The following is a 12,525-nucleotide window of genomic DNA, read 5'->3' on the forward strand; positions in this document are numbered from 1 at the left end:
TTTCGGCCAGAAATTTGGCTGTTAAGGGGTCAAAGTTCAATGATTTGACCTTTGAGAACTCTACCAAACTCCTCCGACAATTTTGGGTCTACACACTTGAAATTTTAGACATAGGTTCCTTGGACATGGATGTAACTTAATAACTTTATATGAGCCCAAAAACAATAAAGTTTAAGGGGTAAAAGTTTAAAAAATTTACCTTTTTTTTTTGCTCAGCATACACCTCCAAACACCTGGGCAACGCCGGGCTGAAATGCTAGTATATCTATAAAAGTGAATGTGTCTGTGTGTCTGTGTGTCTGTCTGTGTATGTGTGTGTCTGTGTACATTTCCCTACGCAATAACCCTGTCAATTTTTAGTCTACAGACTCGAAATTTGATATACAGGGTACTGAGATTTGGGAAAATCGATGTGATCGGTTTTCGGCCAGAAATTTGGCTGTTAAGGGGTCAAAGTTCAACGATTTGATCTTTGAGAACTCTACCAAACTCCTTCGACAAATTTCGGTCTAAACACTTGAGATTTTATATATAGGTTCATTGGACATGGATCTAACTTAATAACTTGATTGAGCCCAAAACAATAAAGTTTAAGGGGTCATAATAGGGGTCAAAGTTAAAAAAATTGACCACATTTTTTTTTACTCAACAGACATCTCCCAATGCTAGTATATATATATATATATATATATATATATATATATATATATATATATATATATATATTGAAAAAGGTTTTTCTTTGTAATCGAGCACTTTGTTGGAATTGTTTCTCAAAAAACAGTAAACAATATATATATATATATATATATATATATATATATATATATATATATATATATATATATAGAGAGAGAGAGAGAGAGAGAGAGAGAGAGAGAGAGAGAGACTCTAAACAACTTTCGGTATAGAGATGAGCGCGTATAAGATCGTCACGTAAATGTTGCCCAGTCTTTGAATTCAAAATCGACGAGTTCAAATGTAAGCGCATTTGAGAATTCTGTGGCTTGAAACCCCCCCCCCCCAACCTTTTTGTGTTTTGCCAATAGTATGATAAAATGTGTTTAATTATATCACGCCGCCATGCTAGCGTAAAAAGTAATTCAATTCGCGTCGTACTTGAACACAACGCGGCACTTACATTTGTAGGTAATTAACGCAAAGTCCTCACGGGTGAATGGGAAGGCCTTACTTGCATTAATGCTAGACAGAGCGTGACAGAAGAGAAACACCGCACGACCATCTAAGTAATTTGATTAAAAAATAAATAAATAAAATAAAATTAAATAAAATAAAATAAAATAAAAACAGAGACTGATTTGAACGATAACAGTTGGTTGGAAATAAATGTGACAAATTGGCTAAAACCTCTTATCGCGAATGATTTTCATCCATTCCTGGCAAAGTGGAGAAAAAATAAATATTCTTAACATACGTCTGTTCAGTCTGCGCGTTTATCGCTACAAATATTTCAAACGTTAGCGTCACAAATCAACGGAGTGACAGAACTAAAATTAGATTTTAACAATCGACGTAAGAAAAAAAAATGATTATGGTCTAATAATAGATGTATAGGAACAGAGAATTCTTTAGGCGTGAGAAAGTTTTCACAGAGATAGAGGAAACCGACGACAAGAATTTATACTTAACTAGCTGGACGCCAGCGTTAGGGTTAGGGTTAGGGTTAGGGATAGATCGTACAATATGCTTAAACATGATATTTTAATTTATGCAGATTACGGATGTATTGTTATAGAATCAATCCTCTATTGATTATTTCATATTACGAGGAATAATGTACCCGGTGGACTAATTCGCAAAAAAAAAAAAAATAAATAAAATAAATAAATAAATAAATAAATAAAATTAAAAAAAGATAAATAATGATAATGTCGTGCATCAAATTCCGTCTGTGTTTGTTTACAATATCATGTCAGCTGATATTTGGGCTTGACGATGAATGCTTTGGAAAAGTCACTTCTGGTTAATGTTTACTTTGAAAATACGCAAACGAAGAAATGATTTGCGGAGATTTTAAATGGTATCTCTTCTTTTATTGTAAATTGAACTAAGAAAAAATAAAATAAAATGATGAGGTACACCCGGGCTTGAACAGGAGATTATTCGATCGGTAGTCGAATGCTATTTATATCCTGATTGCAATAGTTGTTTTTTTTTTTTTTTTTTTTTTTTTTTAAGAAGAACTGATTTACTTAGAATTGGATATCACTTTATTTGCTGAGAATTATCTCCCTTGGCTGGTGAAACGTAAAATATTCACCTGTAAAAATTCTTTCTGATTTAAGAGAGAAAAAAGACTATTTTTAGGACCGAATTTTTTCGATTTTCGATACTTATCGGATGAATTTCTGTACGGAACATATCTAAGAACACTGCTAGATATATAAATTAGCTTTGTGTGAAATTTGTAATAGATAGACGTTTCAGAACCTATCAGGAAGGAACTCACACACACACACACACAACGTGATGTTTATATAATAGTAGAGATACATATTAAAAGAATACCCGTCCCAGTACGGGTAAAATTAACCTCCTGAACAAAACAACTTTGCATTATTTCTGTTTCTCTTACGAGGACTAAGAAAATATTATAACGAAACATTAACCAGTGAAATGAATTATGTTAAAGGGATAAGGGGAGAAGGATTTTTTAAAAATATTTTTTTTGGCTATTTGTTGGAAAAATATTTTGTTATTTAGTTATTTAAACTTCCCGCAATCGTTGAACCAATTTGCTTTCTCGAACTCACAATGACCTAAGTTTTCAGGGATCATCAGTTGTTTACCATTAAACACGGCTTTGGATATTTAAAAACAAAACAGTATATTAAATCATGGCTCCCCAGCTGTGTTGATTAAACAGCACCCCATTAAACAAAAGAACTATATATATATATATATATATAGTCATCGACATACAGTCCTGTTTCGTTGTATCACAACTCATCAGTGCCGCTAGACTAGCACCTCTCCCAAGCCGAGGATTGATCCTAGTACCATCTATTTAAACAAACATCCGTCCATCACTTTTTCAGTGCTCTAACTGCTTTGTTTATAAACAAAGAACGAGCGTCGCATTTTTCAGCCGATTAAGTAGCGGGTGAGATTACTTACGACAGTGCTCTACCCAAAGAGGAGGGCTTAATATATATATATATATATATATATATATATATATATATATATATATATATATATATATATATATATATGGTAAGAAAATATTATAACGAAGCATTAGCCAGGTCAGAATATATTAGTGAAAAATTATGTTAGAGGGATGAAATGGCGAATATGGAATTAGGACAGGGAAACCATCCCACGTTATATCATATAATATGGAAAATACTAGACATAAAAATTCAAAATGCAATATACTAAGCACAAAAGAACCAATTTGAACAAAATAAGAACCTCACAAAAACTGAATTATGAATAATAAAGAGAACAGGAATAGAAATTTTGTATGGTGTAATCCACCTCACATCCTAAACAACATACTAAATGACTTTTAACAGATTGTTGAAAAGAAACATTTCTCAGTGTAACAGCATAGGTAAATTAAAACACGGTGAAAGTTTCCTTTTCAGCATCGATTAATTTAATTACAAATATAACAGGTTTAAATAATGTTAAGATAGATAAAGTAATTATATGCACCGATCTCACTTTTAAAGCGACGCCATGATACTGAAAACGAGAGAAAATAAAACAAACTGTTTGTATTAAGAGAAAGGCGCTATGCTCACCGAAAAAATATTGATTTTTAAAAAAATAAATGTTTGCTTATATCATATTTAAATTTAAACAACGTTTCTATCATTCAGAAAAACATCCTCACCATATATATATATATATATATATATATATATATATATATATTCCGCAATAATAATTAATAATTCAATGCAACCTAAAAAAACAATTTATGCAATCATGCATAAGAAATGACGCACCAGAACCAGAGCACACAGCTAACAATAAAAACTTTCTCTTTTCTATATTCCTACAGAAATACTATCCTAAAACTACTATAAGACATTCAAAGTGTTTGAATTCTAGAAATACTAACTAAATCAGCATGATTTAGGCTTGGAATTTGTATAAGTCCACTCATCAATATAGCTAGACATGCTGAGTTCATCTATTCCAATATATATATATATATATATATATATATATATATATATATATATATATATATATATATATATATATTAATATATTTATATTTATATATATTTATATATATATATTTATATATATTTATATTATGCACACATACACAGACACACAGAGACACAAACACAGACACAAACACACACACACACATATATATATATATGCATATATATATATATATATATATATATATATATATATATATATATATATATATATATATATATATATACACAGCTTATTGATATTTTTTAAACCAATTTTTTAATATATTAAAATTCCGGTCCGGTAATGTTTATATACAAATAAAATCAAAGTCCAAATTAATATATATATATATATATATATATATATATATATATATATATATATATATATATATATATATATATTAGCAGACGTCCCAGCGTTGTCCGATACTAGTTTGTGACCAAGAGCGGAGGTCCACTTGAAATATAAAAAATAATAAAAATGTTAAATACAAAAAGTAACATCGTTTTCATGCTTTCAAAAAACCATCATAACCTTTTAATCACTATCCTAGAAGCATGCATGGACTTTTAACTTCATATATATATATATATATATATATATATATATATATATATATATATATATATATATAAAATCAAAAATCAAAAATGGAAATTTGCTTGCATTAAAATAGCCATTCAATTTTCATTTCATGAACTTATTTTATCATTTATATAATAATTTTTTTAAAATTTATTTTCAGGACTTCATTCACTGAGAAGTTCGCCTCATACTATGGAAATATCCGGGGATTACTTCTGGGATCGAACTTGATTGGCCGACGGTCAGCATGCAACGAGAACCTCTTCTCCGAGGAGGCCCAACTGACGGCGTTCAAAAAGGAGAAAGAAGGTATTTATTTTTCTACTCACATCCCTCATTTTCAGATGACGTCTAAAGTATCAGCTATATAGTAAAGCGTATGTTAAGAGATACGAAGTTGTGATTGGCTGAATAAGATCACGTGTGAAGTCAGAGGAAGGCTTTTTAAAATAAGCAAAAAGAGCCTCATTGATTGCTCACTTCTTCATGACCGCCTGAAATACTAAAAGTATGATTAATGAGTCTCCGATATTATGAATCAACCTATAAACTAGCTAGATTTAAATTTGGCGTTATTCCTTAACTATTAGTATTCGTCTAGTACGGGTCTAAAATCTTCGGGGATGAGGACGTCAAAGGCCTGCTCGATACTGCCGGTCAACAACTCTGTTGTGTACTGACAGTTCCGTACAAGACCCCCAACGTCCAGGGGAAAGGTTAATTTCATTACTCTATATGGGGAGGGGTGTACGTAAAGAGGGACTCTCCCTTCACATTTGGTTGTGATTTGCTGCAATGAAGTATGATCCTCTTCTACTAGGTTAATCCCAGGAATTGCTTGTTTCGCTTCTCGGAACATCCTCCACAATGCTTTCACCCGTGCCCCTTTTTTCCTTCCGCGCAAATGTAATGACCATAGGCGCATCGGAGAAGTTGGTTGGATCTTGGACGTCTTTTTTGCCTAATTGTTTCAGACTAGACAATTGCTTCAACTACCGCTTCTGCTTGGTGTTCAAATCTGCTTTCATCTCACTACAGTCCACCTCACAGATCCGCTTCCCCGGCAAAACTGGTGTCTTCCTCGTCCTTTCCGTTCTTTCTTTTTGTGGAGCAGGTGTGGGTTCAGCCTCTACTTATTTCTCGGCTTGTTGAAGTAATAAAGCAAAGATAGCCTCGCCCATGATTTCGTTTGGTTGTTTTCTTTAACGGCATATCAACCCTTTTTCGGGTTATTTAATGCCGAATCCAGTAATTTTAGAAAAAATGTTTTTACGTTTGAATGTGTTTGTATATTTAAATTTTAATTAATAATATTTGGTTGTTTTCTTTTATGGCGTATCCATCCTTTTCTGGTTATTTAATGCCAACTTCATTAATTTTAGGAAAAAAAGTTTTATACTTTAAGTTCTTTAAACTTTCACATATTTACATAAACAAATTCTCAATGAAATGAATGGTCAAAAAGGTTGTAAGAAAAGTAAAACAAGCTCTAGACTACCGTGTGTGTATGTATGTATGTGTGTGCACTTTTTCTGTATGTCCGCAAAAGGCTTTTTTCGTCAGCCTTATGGGTCGGCTCGCTCCTTCTTAAAACTTTTTATATCACGTTTAAATCATAATAACTACGACTTAAGAATGGGGGTCGCGGCTATCTTTAATTTGCCCGACTTTTACCACTATTTTCGATCGCCATGTCTTCGAAAAGCGAATGATGCGGCGCGGGAAACAGTAACTGGCTTGCAGCGCAAAACTAGGTCAAACATCACGCCACTTAACTTCCTCGCACCTGTATATTTCACTTTATGAACCTTAACTTAACACGGTTATCAATTCCTCTCCCCTCGTGGCCGAGATGGTTAGGTGGCTGGCTTTTTTCCCTTTCGTTTCCACCTTTACGTCAAGGCTTCGGGGTTCAATCCTACCTTCTTACTAAAAATTTTTTCTTTTACACCCCCAAACACCCGGGCAACTTTTTTTTTAAACACACACACCTCCAAACACCTGGGAAACGCCGGGTACCTACCCCCGCTAGTTATATATATAAAAAAAGACAACACTTTGAATAAAAACCTGCTTGAAGTTTTTTATCATCCCTTTCCCATGACGGGATAATATGACAAGGGTCGAGAAATGGAATTCGAGCCCTATATGAAGAGCACGTTGACCTGCAAAAAATCCCATAGCAGCCCCGTCTACCTCCCCCGCCGCTAAGAGCTCCTTGAACGTTTAACAATAAACTAACCCCTTCTCAAAGGATGAAAAGGCAAAGCCTGAGAGGGTTGATCTCCTAGAACTGCACAGGATGTCAGTGGAGGTCGGTTAACGTAGCTTACATCAAATGTACCTTACAATCTGTATGTGTACATCCACGCATAGATACGTATCTCTTATTACTTGTCACTGATTACTTCCCCTGGAGCCTTACAGAGTTGTTTTCCATGTTTCATCCCCTACATATGCATTATCGCCTCACATTTAAGGATGCGTACAATTATATATATATATATATATATATATATATATATATATATATATATATAAAGTCACTTAGTGTGTATGTAAGTTCCTTCCTTATAGGTTCCGAAACAGCTGAGCCTATCGTTTGCAAATTTCACACAAAGGTAATTTATATGTCTGGCAGTGTTCTTAGATATGTTTTGTACAGAAATTTATCCGATAAGTATCAAAAATCGAAAAAATCCGATCCTAAAAATAGTCTTTCTTCTTACAGATATAAAAGTTTTTTTTTCAGGGGAATATTTTATGTTGCACCGGCAAGGGAGATAATGAAATCTCAACAACTACGGATCGAATACTCCCGCGTTCAAGGCCGAGTGTACCTCACCAGTTGCCCGGTATTAAACGTAACGTTAAATTCCTTTAAACAAAATGAAGCGATATAAAAATGGAAACAAACTGACACATGTGCATGCAAGTATTTTTTTTTCTATAAGTAAAAAAAAAATACTCGAACTTAGATCGTAACCAAAACCTAAATACAGTGAGTCAAGTACGATAACCATTAGGCCAGCTTGTTACGCTCGTTAGAAAATGTTTTCAAACCTACTTATTCTTAACATTAGGAAGCTGTCATGTGAACGATTCGCGTATGCGTAGTCGTGAAACAGTTGACAAACATAAAAATCCGATGACCTCCAAGTACCAATTTTTCAATTTTGACTTTTTAGCAGCAATTTTCTCGGATGAAAACCGATTAAAAAATTTTCCACATGTCTGAATACTCTATATACCAAATTTTAGTCTGTAGATCAAAAATTATTCGCTTAGGTTTTATGGGGTATAATATAAGTACCGTTTCCTATTTGAAACTCCAAATATTTCAGATTTGTATTAAATTTTATGCATAGTCATTAGACTCCGATTAAATAAGATTCCTTGAATTTCAATTTCTACTTAAGACACCCTTAAGTCTAAGCTTTAAATTTTCGATATTACTGAAACAAAAATTCATGTAATTGAATTTGATCCAAATTAGAATAAGGATTCTACACATAAGGTTTGGTAGAATTATATCTGAATTTTAATCTCCCTAAGAGGGCATGGACGTAACGTAAAAACCACGCTGTGCGTAGAATTAACAAAAACAGATTATTTCATATTGTAGAACTTAGAAAAGATTCGATATTGGATACGGTTTCGGTATCACCAAAAGCCACAAGATTACTCGTCAAAAGAAAAATTATCGCCCTGAACAATGAATCCCTCAAGAAGTAGAGGCCATTGAAACTATCTACGACACATTTGATACTGAGCCTTCCCAAATCACACCAGAATCCCGACTAAAGAATACCTGCTTAAAAAGAGTGAACACGTTCTCGAGTATGAAAACCCTAATACTAGACTGTCGTTTTTTTTTTTTTTTTTTTTTTTTTCTTTTTTGTTTACAAGCTACCTTTTTCTAATACAACATTCCAACATAACGCTCATCCTGGATAATATTTAAAAAAATAGATCAACTTGACAATATTAAACGCATGGGCGTAAATGTTTTCCGTGATAAAAAGCACCCTTTCACCAGCCTCAACAACTAGCCGACACAAATTCTTTCCACGGAAAAATAAACTTTTTTTTTTTTTTATTGGAGAGAGAAAATAAATAACCCTTCACTCAACATTCATGTCAACATTGTCGGCAAAACAAATTCGCCAGTGGCAACTAGCCAGTAAATAAAACTTTTCACTGAGGATAATTCGAAGTAACATGACACACACACACACACACACACACACACACACACACACACACACACACACACACACACACACACACACACACACACACACAAACTCACTGAATTAAGGAGGTGAGATGGTGATACGATATCGCAAAATACTTAGCTGTTAGGAAGTTACATCCAAATAGATGATCAAGGTTATTAATCCAATGTGGGGTGATCCAGCTTCGCCGATACACAATTCGATGTTCGTTCATCCACCTGTCTTCCCTTGTTTTTCTTTTCTTGTTTATTGTTCAATCACCGAAGTGAAGACGACTCTACGAGCAAACTTACTAGGTCTCCCTCAATCGAGGAGGCATCTCATTTCAACGTATCTGAGCCATGGTTTATTCGTTTTTAGGATGTTTCCTTTTTAGCTCGCGGGACAAGATTCGAATTGAGTCGGCTATTCGTTCACCATGCAAATTGCATTCGCTAGTGTTAATCACATCTTTTTGTTGACATTCGTTTTTAGTCGCTTGCAAGCGACTCTATAAGTCAGTCCGTCAGTTGGTCTGTCCGTAACACTTTTGTGCTTAGCCTTTTTGGTTAAGATCAAAAATCTGTTGTTAATAGATGCTGTTCTTAGCTTTTTAAGCTTTTCTTGGCCTTTTGGACAAGAAAACGGAATAAATTAAATATGAAGATCAAAGTGTTCTGGAAGAGACTGCAAGCAAAGACCATATGTGGGGGCAACCCCACATAAAGACCTTGGTCAATGTAGGGGCAACTCTTCATACCAATTGTCACTATCGAGCTCCTCTATTTCCCGGGGAGCTGGTCCCCATTTCCCCTTCACTCCTCACATTAAAAATCGGCATTGTGCCTAATTTGTTCGGTGGGGGAGCAAATAAATACCCTTTCCTTGACCTTTTGGCCAAGATCAAAGTGTAGTATCTGTTATCGATAGATGCTATACTTACATTTGTAACTTTCCTTGGCCACATGGCTAAGATCAAAGTGTAGTATGTTCTTAACAGATGCTGCTCTTACATTTGTAACTTTTCCTTAGCATGGTCCCCTTCCATGCTAAGGCATTTTTAGTCGCATGCAAGTCACTCCATCGGTCGGTCTGTAACACATTTACATTTTATTTTTTTTTAAGCAAGGGGTATGGAGTAACATTTTTGTCCCCCGATTTATCAGAGATATGTTTTCAATGGGTCCGTCTGTCCGTTAGTCCGGATGATTGATGGATAGCTGAAATTTTGTCACAAAGTATATTTTAATATATAAATGTGCATAGTAAAAAAATGTTGTTTTTTTTGTTTTGTTTTGTTTTTGTTTTTTTCGAAAAATCCTATTTTGCCAGCAGGGGCTCAAAAGGGTCAAAAATGGGCAAAAATGACACTTTTCGTCCCGTAACATTTGATCCATTCATTAGATTTTTCTGAAACTTGCCCAAAATGTGGAGGGCATTGTTCTTAATATAAATTCAGTATGGGTGACCCTGGCAAAAGTTTGGTTTGTGTCACCCGGGGATTTTTTGTGCCCTTTCTTCTGGCGCGTTTCTCATATTTCTCAACAAAAACTTGATATGTCTATATAGTGGTTTCATATGTTGCTGAATGTAAATATACATGTGTTAAGGTGTGAAACTGCACTGTTTGTCCATTGTCACTGGTATTCAGCATTCCAAGGTGCTCATCAGGGGTAAAAAATGTACCAAAATTGAAAAAAATGACACTTTTTGCCCCATAAATTTTTACCTATCCATTAGATTTTACTGAAACTTGTCCAAAATGTGGAAGTCATTGTTTTTAATATAAATTCAGTATGGGTGACCCTAGTAATATTCTGGTTACCGTCCCCCGTGTACTTTTAGTACTAGAAAACACACCTTTTTGGGACTCCAATGCAGCACCAATTTTAAAAACTATATTGCGTACAGAAGGGGAACATGCACGTGCAGCTCGTTTTTTAAGCAAGGGACATGGAGTAACATTTTGGTCCGCCGATTTATTGGAGAGGGACCTATGTTTTTGGTAGGTTTTTCTGTCCGTTAGTCCGGACGATTGACGAATAACCGTCCATTAGTTTTTCTTGAAATTTTGTCACAAATTATATTTCAATATAAAGATATTTCATAGTAAAAAAATATTTTTTGTGCAGAAATTCCCATTTCCCCTACAGGGGCTCAAAAGAGGTCAAAAATACCTCAAAATGGCCAAAAATAAAACTTTTTGTTCTGTAACATTTGATCCATTCATTAGATTTTTCTTAAACTTGCCCAAAATGTGGAGGGCATTGTTCTTAATATAAATTCAGCATGGGTGATCCTGGCAAAAGTCTGGTTTGCACCCCCCGGGGACTTTTAGTGCTGAAAACGCCCTTTCTTCTGGCGCGTTTCTCATAGTTCTCAACAAGAACTTGATATGTCTATATAGTGGTTTTCCATGTTGCTGAATGTAAAAATACATGTGTTAAGGCGTGAAACTTTCACTGGTATTCGGCATTCAAAGTGTCTCATCAGGGGTCAAAAATGTACCAAAATTGCAAAAAAATGACACTTTTTGCCCCATAAATTTTTACCTATCCATTAGACTTTTCTGAAACTTATCCAAAATGTAACTTTTCCTTGGCCACATGGCTAAGATCAAAGTGTAGTATTTGTTCTTAACCGATGCTGCACGTTTGTAACTAATAAGTAAATGTGTTATGAACCGACCGACCGACGGAGAATATTTTTTTTTTAAATGCATACCACAGAATAGTTTTTTTAGTCGTGTGCAAGCAACTCTATACGTCACTCAGTCGGTCGGTCGGTCGGTCGGTCGGTCAGTCGGTCCATAACACATGTACTCTTTTCTTCTTTTTATGTTTATTATACCACTATTTATTGGTTTTCGGGGTTCCTGAATACGAAAATAACTTTTCAAATTCCCTAAATCAAATATTTTTTGTGATATAAAGTGGGGGATCACTTTTCTGTATTAATTTAATGTAAAACGATCACCCACTTTACAACCAGTCAGTCTCAAAGCCATTCAAATCATTCTCCAGATCATTCAAGTTGTTGTTGAAGGATTCCAGTTATTTTTTAAGCATTCAAGTCATTCTTAAGGTCCTTCAATTGATCCTTAAGGTCATTAAAGTCATTCTAAGTCATTTACTTTTTATTTAAGTCATTTCAGCCCATTTTTTCGGTCATTTTAGTTTATCTTTAAGAATTTCATGTCCATCCTACATTCACGCATTCATTCATTACACGAGAGCACGCGACTAATGGCTATCGGCCTTGTTTTTTCCGCACGATGCTTCGTATGTAGTGGATATATGAGATGTCTGGCTGGCTTCGGTCATATTTTCATACGTGTCTTGACGAATGACTCGATGAGGCATGTGGGATGGGGGGGGGGCTGGTTTACTTCCTGTCATGGGTATACACGTTGATATTTCGTTGTTGAATTTCTCGATAGCAAGTTACATTGTCTGCAAACCAATTAATCACCGACATTTAGCAACGAGAAGCAGCAACTTAACGACCTCAGATTCCACTGAAATAG

At 34.5% G+C, this 12,525-nt stretch overlaps 1 protein-coding gene across 3 annotated transcripts in view; it reads left to right on the forward strand.

The window, feature by feature from the left end:
* The window catches only part of LOC145254775 (protein-glutamine gamma-glutamyltransferase K-like), a 553,491-nt gene that overhangs the window by 396,243 nt on the left and 144,723 nt on the right, over nt 1–12,525 (forward strand). For all 3 annotated transcript variants that reach the window (XM_080113548.1, XM_080113549.1, XM_080113550.1), the window contains exon 2: nt 4,943–5,091. In XM_080113548.1, coding sequence (XP_079969674.1) covers nt 4,943–5,091 — 149 coding nt within the window. The remainder of the gene's footprint in view (nt 1–4,942; nt 5,092–12,525) is intronic.

Source organism: Euprymna scolopes, chromosome 30 (assembly GCF_053919585.1).
Source record: "Euprymna scolopes isolate OS-2025 chromosome 30, ASM5391958v1, whole genome shotgun sequence".
Taxonomy (NCBI): Eukaryota; Metazoa; Mollusca; class Cephalopoda; order Sepiida; family Sepiolidae; genus Euprymna; species Euprymna scolopes.